This window comes from Chlorocebus sabaeus, chromosome 20, assembly GCF_047675955.1.
Source record: "Chlorocebus sabaeus isolate Y175 chromosome 20, mChlSab1.0.hap1, whole genome shotgun sequence".
NCBI lineage: Eukaryota > Metazoa > Chordata > Mammalia > Primates > Cercopithecidae > Chlorocebus > Chlorocebus sabaeus.
The window spans coordinates 74225099-74240305 of record NC_132923.1 but is presented as its reverse complement, the minus strand read 5'-3'; the positions used below and the strand labels follow the sequence as shown (position 1 = coordinate 74240305).

General features: G+C 31.3%; 2 protein-coding genes across 10 annotated transcripts in view; one reads left to right on the top strand and one right to left on the bottom strand.

Moving 5' to 3' along the window:
- Positions 1-15207, bottom strand: part of DOCK7 (dedicator of cytokinesis 7) — a 228799-nt gene that overhangs the window by 134045 nt on the left and 79547 nt on the right. The window lies entirely within an intron of this gene.
- Positions 5386-13159, top strand: ANGPTL3 (angiopoietin like 3). Its single transcript, XM_007978495.3, has 7 exons — positions 5386-6376; positions 7016-7126; positions 9388-9502; positions 10064-10177; positions 10591-10686; positions 12269-12535; positions 12932-13159. The coding sequence occupies exons 1-7, from the start codon at positions 5882-5884 to the stop codon at positions 13114-13116; spliced, it is 1383 nt and encodes a 460-aa protein (XP_007976686.1). The 5' UTR covers positions 5386-5881; the 3' UTR covers positions 13117-13159.

Genomic DNA, 15207 nt, shown 5'->3' with positions numbered 1-15207 from the left:
TATAATTTTAAACTCGTCTCTGAAGGTGAAAGGCATGCAATTTTGAATTTTGAATCCAAATTATTTTCCATTTGACTACTGACTCCATTAATAAACTCCCAAGTAAATCTAGTAGGTCTTTGCATTTAAAATTCTCCTTCAAAGAAATTTCAAATCAACAACAAGGTAAATTAATGAAAAATGTTGAGGTAGTTGCCTACTTAGCAGGAAAAAGATGAATTCATATTTCAATCTCATCAGAATAAATTATAGATTAATCAAAGGCTAAAATAATAAAAATAAAACAATAAAAATACTGAAAGAGCTTTAAAGAGACCAGATTTTACAGGTGAGAAAGGTATTTCTTAGCCTAAGCCAGAACATTTGTAAGATATAAATTTTAAAGCATCCATTAATACACAGCAAGTGATACCATAAACACAGGTAGAAGAAAATGACAAACTGAAAAAAACTATTGTTTGTTACATATATAACAAAGAATTAGTATCCACAATATGTAAATAATTCCTAAAATTAGTCAGAAAGAGACAAACTTAAAAAGAGGGTAACAAGGAAAGGAGCAAATTATATACCTACCCAGATAATTTGCAAAGAGGGCAACAGAGATGGCCAGCAAAACAAACTAGATATATACTTGGCTGTTAGATTTATCAACATTTTTTGCCTTTTTCATTAAAAGCATTTGTAAAGGATATAGGAAAAGAGGAACTCTCATATACTCCTGGCGAGATGTACATTGGTACAACCCTTCTGAAGGACAATCTGACAAAAGCAATCATAAGTTAAAAGTCAACGTCTATGAATGTATATGAAAATATTTATATACATACACCACCACCATAAAAGCATTTTCTATACATACTGTTTATAATTAGAAAATTGGAAACAAATGATTAAAAGGGGGCTGATTAAATTAAGGTTCATGTATGTAACAGAGGAGTATGCAGCTATTAAAAAGGATGTGGTAACTCTATAGACATTCATAGGAAAATAAATTTTAAAATACTAAGATCCTGAATAATATATATGTCATGAGCTATTATATATAACAAGATCCCATTTGTGTTATAAAAAATTATGGTTAGTCATTCAAAGGGTCTGGTATGATAGATCCAAAAAGTAAAGAGAGTCAAGATTTTTCTTTTTTATAGGTTTTTGAAATACCTGAGTTTTCACAAGAAGTCCTTTGCACATTAAAAATCTTAGCCGGGCACAGTGGCTCATGCTTGTAATCCCAGCACTCTGGGAGGCCAAGGGGGGTGAAATCACCTGAGGTCAGAAGTTCGAGACCAGCCTGGCCAACATGCTGAAACCCCGTCTCTACTAAAAATACAAAAATTAGCTCGGCGCGGTTGGGGGCACCTGTAATTCCAGGTATTCGGGAGGCTGAGACAGGAGAATCGCTTGAACCCAGGACGGGGAGGTTGCAGTGAGCCGAGATTATGTCACTGCACTCCAGCCTGGGCAACAAAGAGCAAAATTCCGTCTCATAAACAAACAAACAAAAATCTTTACATGTCCAAAGATATGGCTGTTCAATTAAAAAATATATATGTACAAAACTTAACGTGTTAATAGTGAACATTCAAAACAGTAAAATAGATAAAATTATTCCTTCAAAGGTCACTTAACTTCTGGATCTACACTGTCCAAAAAGATGGTCTAATGAGACAACTGAACACTTGATAGGTGAGTGGTTCTAATTGAGATATGTTATCAGTATAAAACATACAATAGGATCTTCCTATGCAACATTAATTCAAAAACAAATTATCATAGTTAAAAAGGAAGAAATTAAAGAAATACTATGTAAAAAAGAGCCAAAATATCTTGTATTTTATTTGAAAGTCATATCTCCATAAGATTACACAACCTGGTGTAGGATAAAGGACTTTGCTCTGCTTGGAATTTAACAATTTAGGCTCTTAAATGTCCTAAAATTCTCTACAGCTAAGAAATTTTTATACTGGTTCCTAGGAACTAGGAATCCTTAAATTAGGGCGTACATTTGCTTACAAGTTTCTTATTTTCCTTGGCATAAAATTTTTTAGTTTTTACATTGCTGGTTATATTTGATCAGGGTTCTATTTAAATAGGCACAAGTTCAAGCAAAGATCAGATTCTGCTTTTAGCAATGTGTACTCAGACAGGAAGTATTAAAAGGCAGGCAGAAAATCCTTTATAAAATTGCTACTTTCAATGTATTTTCCCATGTTGAAATGCTTCTGCAGTTTATAATTAGGCAAATTACCTACTTTAATTATAATCAATAATGTCGTTCATATTACTCTAAGAAAAGTATTATACAGATATTTACACCAGGAGACAATATACTAGAAACCAAGACTAAGTGACCCTTACCTCTACTCTGTCAGTGTTATTTGTGAGAAATTCACAAATTGAGCAAAAAGTGTTAGTATCCTAGTACAGTATAAATATAGAAGGAAACACTTTCATAAAGTCTCTCTGAGCACTTGGTACTAGTGCTCAGTTACTTCCATGCACTAAAAAAGGGGCTACTCTTCTTCCACAGAGAAAAAAAATTCCCTGCTCTAAAAAGAATGTAGTATAGGCCAGGCGCGGTGGCTCAAGCCTGTAATCCCAGCACTTTGGGAGGCCGAGACGGGCGGATCATGAGGTCAGGAGATTGAAACCATCCTGGCTAACACGGTGAAACCCCGTCTCTACTGAAAAATACAAAAAACTAGCCGGGCAAGGTGGCGGGCGCCTGTAGTCCCAGCTACTGAGGAGGCTGAGGCAGGAGAATGGCGTAAACCTGGGAGGCGGAGCTTGCAGTGAGCTGAGATCTGGCCACTGCACCCCAGCCTGGGCGACAGAGCAAGACTCCATCTCAAAAAAAAAAAAAAGAATGTAGTATATCAAAAGGAGGTAACCACTACTACATATACATTCTGCACTTGGAAAATCCCTATATGTTGATTTTATCATTCTCTTAGTCATTCAATAAACATTGCTTCTACAATGTGTAAGGCATTACTGTACTAAAGCATTATAAGGAATATAAATTAAAAACACATACAAATCTTGCCAATAAACAGCTTATAGTATAATAGGGGAGAGAAGTTGGCCCAACTATCTTCTCCTTCAACTAGCAAGTACATGAAATATCAGGGTCAATAGCTGTAAGCCATAAAAGCTGACAGCTTAGTTAAGAGAAGTTTTGAAATATGTATTTCATGGCCAATAATTACAACTGTAACTTTTCTATTTAAAGAAGGAGAAAATTTGAAATTCTTCTCTAGCTCAACATACACTTTTATAATTCCATAACATGAACCAGAGTAAAGGGTAAGATGGAAATGAAGAATATTTTCTTACCCTTTTGTGGTTCCATATTGGACACTTAAAAATCATACATAACCTAATCAAAAGATATAATTCATTAAAAAGGTACGAGACCAAAACTCAAAAAATCTAGACTATAACAAAATTTCCCAATTTACATTATCTTAATATGCAATTAATTTTCACCAGTAAAATACTATACTATGGGTACAAATGCATTGATTAGTTCTAATTACAAAAATGGCTAATATATAATATTATGTAGTGTTTACGACACACCAGGTAATGTTCTAAGTGCTCTGAAAATATAAACTTTTAATCTTTGTACAACCCTATAAAATAGGTGTCATTCTCACTGGACAGATGAGAAAACAGGGGTTCAGAAATGTGAAGTAATTTGACCAAAGGTCACAAAGCTGAAGAATATCAAATCCAGGATTCTGATTCAGGCAGTCTTGTTCCAGAATCATGCTCTTAACCACTATGGAATACTACCTGTATTATAGTATTACATATACTGTACTATAACTATTACACCCAAAACCCTTAATACTACCTGTACTATAACTATTATACCCAAAATCCTGAGTCATCAAAAAGAAGAGCCTCTATTTTATACAATGAAGAGGCATTTCTAAGAATAGAAATTTAGGGACGAGCACAGTGGCTTACTCCTGTAATATCAGCACTTTGAGAGGCTGATGTGGGAAGTTCACTTGAAGTCAGGAGTTCGAGGCCAGCTTGGACAACATAGTGAGACCCACTCTCTACAAAATATTTAAAAATTAGCTGGGCGTGTTGGCATGCATCTATAGTCTCAGCTACTGGGGAGGCTGAGGGAGGAGGCTCTCTCAAGCCCAGGAATTCGTGGCTATAGTGAGCTATGATCATGCCACTGCACTCCAGCCTGGACAACAGAGCAAGACCCTGTCTCTAAAAAAAAGAAAAGAAATGAAATGAAATTTGGAAATGGTTCATTTTGTAGTAACAATTTATAATTTACACTGAAATTCATTATGATAAAACTTTTCCCTGTGTTAAAAAGATATTAACTTTATGAAAAATTTATTTTAGGTAAGGTTGATTATATATACTCACACACATACACAGGTTAAAAGTTAGTTTCATGTGACATAATAACTAGCATTTTGAGCACTACCTGTTTGCCCAACACTGTTCTAAGTGCTCTACATGTATTATTGTTAAATTATCATAACACTATGAATTATGTACTATAATTACCCCAGCTTTACAGATGAGGAGACTAATCCAAGGGGAAGTTAAGTAACTTGTCCAAGGTCAGACAGCGAGAGCTGGCTTTGGACCCCACTACAGTCTGACTCCAGTACCCATATTCTTAACAATTTCACCATATTAATATGTCAAGATTAAGTAGTTTTAAAGGATACTATTTTCTCACAAAGTTCTTAATATGAACACTTAATAAGAATAATCACTAATATTAGTATTTTTCTTTTTAACACTAAGTTGGAAGCACAGTGGAACATTTATTTTTAGAAATATTATTAATTGGCTGGGCTCACGCCTGTAATTGACTGGGCTCATGTCCGTAAATTTTGGGAGGCCAAGGCAAAAGAATCGCTTGAGCCCAGTATTTCCAGACCAGCATAGGCAATACATTAAGACATCGTCTTTAAAAAAACAAAGTTATTAATCTCTTCTTTTTGTTAAATGTATATTATCAAAATTGTCACACTAAGCTCACAAACTTCAGAAAAACTTATGATGGGTAAGCTGCTTGTGACATTGAAAGTATTTAAGATTCAATTCTGTTTGATCCTAGAAGACCACATATCCATTGTTGCTTCAGTAAGCACATGGTAAAGAGCCTAGAACAGAGAGACACAGAACACAGTGGAGAAAGGGAAATGAAATGTCTTTAATGACACTTACTATATGTGGGATTTTGTGATAATATACAAAGATGATTAAGACATATAAGGTGATGCAAAAAAACCATATTAACAATTATAGTGACAAAAAATAAGGAGCATATAATTATACGTTGATTTATACAGAGTACCAAAGGAATACAGCATTGAGAGCTGTACCACTACCTGAGGGAATGGAGAAAGGCTTCAGAGAAAGTGTTTTTTGGGATGGATCAATGTTTCCAAAAGAACCGAAGTGCAGTTTGAGAAACGCATACTTAATTAATTCTTTTCCTCAACTTTAATAATAAATTTACTCAACAAAAAAGTTTATTTTTGACTTGTAAATCTCTTAAAATCATAAAAAAGTAAAATCAGCTTTTAAAAACAGGTAGTCACCATATCATTGAATGTGCAGTTTATAATACAGCAAAGTTAAATACAATTTCAAATTACCTATTAAGTTAGTTGCTCATTTCTTTGATTTCATTTAGCATTGATGTAACTCAATGTGGAAGAAGGTTACATTCGTGCAAGTTAACACGGCTTAATGATTAACTATATTCACCTGCCAACCTTACCTTTTCTGTGGCAAATATTGGTATATATAGAGTTAAGAAGTCTAGGTCTGCTTCCAGAAGAACACAGTTCCACGTTGCTTGAAATTGAAAATCAGGATAAAAATGTTCACAATTAAGCTCCTTCTTTTTATTGTTCCTCTAGTTATTTCCTCCAGAATTGACCAAGACAATTCATCATTTGATTCTGTATCTCCAGAGCCAAAATCAAGATTTGCTATGTTAGACGATGTAAAAATTTTAGCCAATGGCCTCCTTCAGTTGGGACATGGTCTTAAAGACTTTGTCCATAAGACTAAGGGCCAAATTAATGACATATTTCAAAAACTCAACATATTTGATCAGTCTTTTTATGATCTATCACTGCAAACCAGTGAAATCAAAGAAGAAGAAAAGGAACTGAGAAGAACTACATATAAACTACAAGTCAAAAATGAAGAGGTAAAGAATATGTCACTTGAACTCAACTCAAAACTTGAAAGCCTCCTAGAAGAAAAAATTCTACTTCAACAAAAAGTAAAATATTTAGAAGAGCAACTAACTAACTTAATTCAAAATCAACCTGAAATTCCAGAACATCCAGAAGTAACTTCACTTAAAGTAAGTAGAAAATAAAGAGGGTTCATGTTTATGTTTTCAATGTGGAACATTAAAAAAAAATATTTCTAAGGCATGCTACTTGAAATACTTTGTTGCATTGTTGAAATACTTTTTTTTCCAAGAAAAATAATCTCCAGAAAATAAAATTTCCCATTATAATTTTGTTAGTTTTTGTTTCCCTAATGTTATATATGAAAACACTGAAACTTTACATTTTATATGAAAATTACAAATCGGTTAAGTAACACAATCTAGAACACTATGTCATTACACTATTGCAAATTACTGAAGGTAAGTAAAAATTTTAAAAATTTTAAAACTATTCTCTAGTGTTTAAAACAGATTAAAGTAATACAGTAAATGGAAAAGATTTATTCCTATTCAAATATGCTGGGCTTTTTCTCTTAATTGAAGTTCAGAAAAACAAATCTTAGAGATAGCACAATTTAAATAAAATGTTAAGAACAAAAATACATGCTATTTGAAAGAAGCATACAAGGGGAAGGAATTGCCAATATTCATTTTTCAAATCCATTATTAGTTTAAAAATTTAGATTATGATAGTGTTACAGGAAATTAAAACTCTAATAGAAAAGAAAGAAGAAAGCAACTTATAACCAATCTAATCTCTATATTCAGAGTTTTGTAGAAAAACAAGATAATAGCATCAAAGACCTTCTCCAGACTGTGGAAGAACAATATAAACAATTAAACCAACAGCATAGTCAAATAAAAGAAATAGAAAATCAGGTAAGTCAATATTTTAATGGTATGTCCCATCTTTCACAAAGGTTTGTAAAAACACTGAATCCTAAAATTATTTACAAGCTTTAACTGGATCATGAGTAAAATTACCACATCAGCCTAACTGTTAAAATTGCAGGATCTGAAGCTAATAAACTACCTGCATTTAAACCATGGCTCCAAAACTTTGTGTGACCTTGAATAAATTACTTCACCTTTTTGTCTCTCAGTTTCCTCACATATACTACAAAGATAGTAAGAGAACTTATAGAATTATTGTAAGAAAATAATTAATTCATAGCAGCCAATGTCATCCTATTAAAATTCAAATTAGATCATGTTTCTCCTTGCTCAAAACCGCACAATAGCTTTCCATCTCACTCATATTGGCTCTTTAGACCAAGATTACCCGACCCTTCATCATCTCACTGACTTCACCTCCTCTACTCTAGTCATTTTGATAGCTTTACCGGTATTCAAACACATCAAACATGCTGCCACCTCGAAGCCTTTGCCCTTGTTGTTTCCTCTATCTGGAATGCTCTTTTGTCCTGGTATCTACATGGCCCACTCTTTGATCTCCCTTAGGGTCGTTATCAAACATAAAATTCTCAGTGAAGATTTCCAAGGTCACTTAACCAAAAATTACAACTGCCTGGTCCCATCCCTGAAAACTTCTACTTCCTTATTACTTTTCTCCTGCACACTCACCTTTATTTAACATAAATTTTAGTTATTTATCTCTTCTATTCCTGCACTAAAATGTAAGCTCTGTGAATACAGGGTTTTTTTTCCATTATCTTCATATTTTCCATTATTTGTATATACTCCAGAATATAGAATACTGTATGGTACATACTAGGCATTTCTGTTGAATTAATAAACGTAATGTCATATTCACACAGAGTGTGTGCTATAATTATTATTACTTGGATTACTAGAAATAGTGTGCCTCATAATTAAGGGTCAACATTCAACAACGTAATTAATCTACAATGTAAACAACTGGTGAAGTGAGAGGGGGAAGCACTTGTTTAGAATAAAGCTATGTCAGAATCTAAGTATTCTAATATACAGTAAATAGTTAAAAAATATTAATAATAGTCTTAAACAGTCATTCAAGAGGATTCAGAAAAAATAATATAAACTCAGAGAAACTGGTAAACAAAATCATTTTCAAGAGATATAAAACAAATATTATTACCAATTTCCACTAAACAAACATAATTTTAGTAGTGCTGCTAAAAGGATTTTTACCAACTACTTTTGGTTTCCATACTTTCCTTCTTATGATGCTATTTTTCTAAATTCTTTTCAATTATATCTTTTACTATGATTAAATGAACCTGCTCCCCAAAGCAATATGTTACTACAGTAATATATATTCTGTCTAAAAATAAAAATGTGTGAAGAAACCAAAACAATGAATTTCTGAGTTGGAAGAAGAGTTAGATCATTTAACTTTCTCATATTTAAATTAAAAAAACAAAACTCTAAAAATTTGAGTAACATTAAAATCACATAGTTACTTAGTAGAAAAGAGTAATATCCAGCAAGTAAACTTTACAATAGATCCTTTTAAATAAGGTCCTAGGAAATGTCATTTATGCCAGGATCAAAAAACTAACACTAATAATGCAAGATATTATATATTCTGCTTTTCTTACTGTCAATGAGAAAAACTATCATTCAATAAATTGCAAACCCAACACACTTAAATAAAATGTTATTGCAAAACTAACGATAAACTACTGAATATATGGAAAGTAAGCAAATAAACTTGCCAACCTGCCAACATCTACAGATATGTTTACAGGTCAAAAAGTATCAAATTATCAAGAAAGCCAGGTTCAAATTATGTATTATGTCTTTAAAGCAGGTCTGAAGATCAGTAAGACCTAAAACTGAAAATTATTGAACTTAAAATCTGAACAGAATATCAAACATATTCTATTCATACAAAAAAAAAATACATTACAACATTCTAAGCAAAGCAGTCTCTACTTTTGGCCTTGTTCTGTTTTCTGACCAATGTCTGCTTTTTTGCCTTGTTTTCTTTATTTTTTTAATTTATTAAATAATGTCCCTGATTAAATATTTTGAGAACAGGTAATTTGTACAATCTGAATAACACTGTTTATCTAAATATCAAACACCATAACATTATGAACTGAAAGACAAACTGTACTTTTGACATCCTTACTCAGATCTCCCCTAATTATGTATTCAGTATCATTTTAAAAAACAGATTTATATTCTTTTATCAGCTCAGAATGACTAATATTCAAGAACCCACAGAAATTTCTCTATCTTCCAAGCCAAGAGCACCAAGAACTACTCCCTTTCTTCAGCTGAATGAAATAAGAAATGTAAAACATGATGGTAAGACACTTTGGTGGGTTTCCTTCTTGAAGCTATTATCAAATTCCCTATTCTTAGGACTTGTTCTGGACTAAAAGATTAAGAGATAGCCATCAAATACAATGGATCATCCTAAATTGGATCCTGGGGTTCTTTTTATACCCTATAAAAGATATACCTAAGACAATCACAGAAATATAAATATGGACTTGATTATTAGATAATATAGAAGGTTTATTAATTTTCTTAGACGTGATCATGGTATTGCAATTTTAAAGGAGAACAACCTCCTGTTTGAGAAATACATGCTGAAATATTTAAGGAGTTAAAGGTCACTGGACTCCTGGCTGGGTGATAGAACAAGACTCTGTCTCTAAAAAAAATAATTTTTTAAAAGAAAATAGTTTGGTAACAATGATTCTTACATTCTTAAATAACATGCCATCTAAGAAAAATGCTTTAACATTACTGAAAAAAATGCTACATTTGCCACAATTTCATAAAATGTCAAGTGAAATCTCAAGCTCCAAAGGTATTATTCCTATTACTAAATCTGATGTAATAACATTTTATTGATTCTAGGCATTCCTGCTGATTGTACCACCATTTACAATAGAGGTGAACATATAAGTGGCATGTATGCCATCAGACCCAGCAACTCTCAAGTTTTTCATGTCTACTGTGATGTTGTATCAGGTAAAACCTGTCTAAGGAGAATAGATAGTAGTTAGTTCAAGTTACTCAGTATGTATTAGGAAGATTAACCTGGTTATAATTGTTTTATACATATATATATAAAAAATATATATGAGTATTAGTATAAATCTAATACTTTTATCTTGCTTATTTATGTATTTACTCAATATTCTCCTTTTCCTCTAAAATAATCTGAAGTGACTATTATCAATAAGTTTACTATGCCAAAATTCATTAACTGCCCTTCACTTAACTTTTTGGGACCATAATAAATAATAAAATGTATTGCCATAACATTAATAAACTACCTTACAAAGCCACCAACTAAAATCAAGCAAACAAACAAAAAAGTGTTATTTACACCTGTCAATATCAATCTACTAAAAATACATGATTTCATTCATTATATTCAGGTAGTCCATGGACATTAATTCAACATCGAATAGATGGATCACAAAACTTCAATGAAACGTGGGAGAACTACAAATATGGTTTCGGGAGGCTTGATGGTAAGGTGACTACATTCAATCATTCATTCATTTGCTAATCTACAAATATTTACTGAGAACCTATTGTGGACTGGGCATTAGGAAAAGTAGTAATGAAGAAGCAGCAGTCTCAGCCTTCATATAATTTATTATCAAACAATTACACATTTGTTAGTAAATTATATTTATTACAACTGTTATAATTTGAATTATATTTATCACAGTTACATGTCTGTTCTTAAATATACTTATCACAATTTAATTTGATGGCTTACAATGATCATAACTATAATTATTAAAGACAATTCTGATTAAATGTTATATAAGTAGTAACTATTACAAATAAGCTGTGAAAAGAACCACTCCTAGCATTAGTCACTCTATTCTCTCATTAACGTTTTACATATCAATTAATTGGAAGTTAAAAGGACCAAGAAACTCAGACATACAGTATAAATTTTAAAATTTCAATTATTTAAATATAATATATAGAATGTGTGGCTTATAATGAATTAGTTAACTCAATGCAAATTATTCTGATTACAAAATAATGTTAAATAAGCAAGATAAAATAACAGATGTTTAAAATCCAAAAAGCACATACAAAAATGAATGATGTCTAAGTACTCACTTATAAAGTAGAAGACATTCATTATTATATCAAATTTTTAAATGCTCAGTACTATTTGCTCATTTAAAAATTTTGTATTCAAACTACCAGTTAAAGCCCTACCTAGAAGGTATACTCCGTGATATGTTTTGTAGCTCCAAATCTTCTAATAGTGAGTGTAACCCCAAAATAAAAGGCTGACAGGTAAGTCGAGAATACTCACTTAATTCTGGTAAGAAACTAACCCATTTGTACTTCTATTTACCAGCAATCCTTAAAATGAAGCTTCCTACTAACTCAATAGCAATAAGACAACAGTGACTGTTTAATGAAAACAGTAATTTATTAAGCATTTTACTAAATACTTTAATAAAAAGGATTGTGATAAAAATCTATTTATATTTGTTATTTATGTTTTTAATTCCAAATAAAAACAATTTTTAAAATTATAGAAAAAAGTTATTAAGAATCATGCTTTTTCATTTAAAATGATTTTTAAAATTTATTCCTGTCTTTTTCTACAAAGAAAACATATATTAAGCAAATACCAAAGGCCAGGTTTAGACTTATTATTACTCAAGTCTCTGGGAATACTTAACAAAAATCTCTTGACTGTATATGGATGTTAATAAATACCTGATAGTAAAGTTTATCCATATAAAGACTTACAAGAAAATATTCCTCTACCAATGACGAGACTTTAAAGTATCTATAATAATGTAACATATTTCACTGGTGAAATATGTCTTGTAATATGCATTATAGAAAGGATAATCAGACTTTCAGTTCTATTAATATTTTTAACATTATTGTGCATATAGATATCTTCAATAAAATTGTTTTAAAAGGTATTATTTTAAGATACTCTAAAATGATCAAGGGATTCAAGACTAAACAACTCAATTAGTTGCACCAATAAAAAACACTTAAAAAAACTGTCAGTGTCCAACCTGTAGTTAATAATTCACAGATTTTTAAAACTTTTCTTTTCAGGAGAATTTTGGTTGGGCCTAGAGAAGATATACTCCATAGTGAAGCAATCTAATTACGTTTTACGAATTGAGTTGGAAGACTGGAAAGACAACAAACATTATATTGAATATTCTTTTTACTTGGGAAATCACGAAACCAACTATACGCTACATGTAGTTAAGATTACTGGCAATGTCCCCAATGCAATCCCGGAAAACAAAGATTTGGTGTTTTCTACTTGGGATCACAAAGCAAAAGGACACTTCAGCTGTCCAGAGAGTTATTCAGGTATCTTTTTCTGATAACAATACTTTATTTTCGTATCTTCAAAGTATCTGCCCACATTATTAGCTATTATCTGCAATGACAACTTTTAAAAATCCGAATCCCAAATAAGCGTTTTCTTTCTAGATGAAAACCTCTTAACTATAATGGAAGTGTTCATTCTAGTTCAACCAGGTATTTTACCTCTAATCTTCCTCAGATTTTCTATTTTTGGTGGTTTACAGATTATTTATAGAGATTATTTAAAACTGGGACTTATACAGATTATTTAAAACTGGGATACATGCATCTAAAACACTATAATATTTATTAAAAAGGAAGATAAACTCATGGGGAAATACAGTAACAGTAACTACATACGAGTCTGTACCCACTAAACTGCGTATCTATCTCCTTTAGGGGGCTGGTGGTGGCATGATGACTGTGGAGAAAACAACCTAAATGGTAAATATAACAAACCAAGAACAAAATCTAAGCCAGAGCGGAGAAGAGGATTATCCTGGAAGTCTCAAAATGGAAGGTTATACTCTATAAAATCAACCAAAATGTTGATCCATCCAACAGATTCAGAAAGCTTTGAATGAACTGAGGCAAATTTAAAAGGCAATAAATTAAACATTAAACTCATTCCAAGTTAATGTGGTTTAATAATCTGGTATTAAATCCTTAAGAGAAGGCTTGAGAAATAGATTTTTTTATCTTAAAGTCACTGTCAATTTAAGATTAAACATACAATCACATAACCTTAAAGAATACCATTTACATTTCTCAATCAAAATTCTTACAACACTATTTGTTTTATATTTTGTGATGTGGGAATCAATTTTAGATGGTCGCAATCTAAATTATAATCAATAGATGAACTTATTAAATAACTTTTCTAAATAAAAAACTTAGAGACTTTCATTTTAAAAGTCATCATATGAGCTAATATCACAATTTTCCCAGTTTAAAAAACTAGTTTTCTTGTTAAAACTCTAAACTTGACTAAATAAAGAGGACTGATAATTATACAGTTCTTAAATTTGTTGTAATATTAATTTCAAAACTAAAAATTGTCAGCACAGAGTATGTATAAAAATCTGTAATATAAATTTTTAAACTGATGCCTCATTTTGCTACAAAATAATCTGGAGTAAATTTTTGATAGGATTTATTTATGAAACCTAATGAAGCAGGATTAAATACTGTATTAAAATAGGTTCACTGTCTTTTAAACAAATAGAGATGATGATTACTAAGTCACATTGACTTTAATATGAGGTATCACTATACCTTAACATATTTGTTAAAACGTATACTGTATACATTTTGTGTATTTTAATACTTAATACTATGAAAACAAGTAATTGTAAACGTATCTTGTCAGATTACAATAGGAATGAACATATTGGTGACATCGAGTTAAAGTTTATATTTCCCCTAAATATGCTGCGATTCTAATACATTCATGTAGGTTTTCAAGCAGAAATAAACCTTGTAACAAGTTACTGAATGTCTAAACAGCCTGACAAGTATGTATATATGTTTAAAATTCAATAAATAAAGACCCCGTCTCCTAAATTATAAAAATTTAAATTATTCTTGCACAAATTAAATTATTCATCACAAAAGATGTATTGTTATTTTTAAGTCATTTAAACCCTAAATCCCTAAAGATTAGATACAAATTTTTTTTGCCAGAGTATAAATTGTCAGAATTTATTTTTAAATATATTTTTTAAAACTACCAGTAAGAAATTTTAAATTAAACCCATTTGTTAAAGGATATAGTGCCCAAGTTATACAGTGACCTACCTTTGTCAATATTTAGCATTATGTATTTCAAATTATCCAATATACATGTCATATATATTTTTATATGTTGCATATATAAAAGATACACACAATTTATGTGAATCCTATGTAAACATTTTGTTCCAGAAAAGTACAAAATAATAAAGGTAAAAATAATCCGTAATTTTCAGGACCACAGACTAAGCTGTCGAAATTAACATTGATTTTTTTAGGGCCAGAATACCAAAATAGCTCCTCTCTTCCCCAAAAATTGGACAATTTCAAATGCAAAATAATTCATTATTTAATATATGAGTTGCTTCCACTATTTGGTTTCCTTTAAAAAAAAAAAAAACACTCTCATAGGACATGTTTCATTTTGTTCCTTTTAGGAGTAGTAAATTAGATTTTTTCCCCATACAAAGCTTTCTTTTACCAGAAAGACACTTCTGATAGAGGAGGAGAAAGGAGCTCTTTTCTTTATGGTTCACACGACTGTCTCCTGTCCTCACTACTTTGCTTAAAGTGCTCAAATTCCACCACTAACTCACAGTTGTCTAATCTAAGCAAAGTCTAATCCCCTTTGATCTCTGAGTCTACCTTCCCTTTCATCTCTCTACTACTTACTAATGTGAATATCTTTTTTTCAAACTTGACCTTCATTTTGCTTTCACAATACTATACTCTCCATGGATTTTCCCTTACTTGAATCCATCTTTATAACCCTATTCCTTTCTCATATTTAGTACTGTGGGCCAATGGACAACCTTTAATCATCTTTTCTACACTGACTCTCAGACGTTCTATCTGCTCTCACAGACTCATCTATGTACCATGAATAAAGTTCCAAAATCTACGTATTCATCCCAAGTCTCTTTCCAGTTCCCCTTCTTACATTG

Coding starts and splice junctions, on each gene's coding strand:
- ANGPTL3 (XM_007978495.3), top strand. CDS start 5,882: ATGTTCACAATTAAGCTCCTTCTTTTTATTGTTCCTCTAGTTATTTCC. Junction 6,377..7,015: donor CAGAAGTAACTTCACTTAAA/GTAAGTAGAAAA, acceptor CTCTATATTCAG/AGTTTTGTAGAAAAACAAGA. Junction 10,687..12,268: donor TGGTTTCGGGAGGCTTGATG/GTAAGGTGACTA, acceptor TTTTCTTTTCAG/GAGAATTTTGGTTGGGCCTA.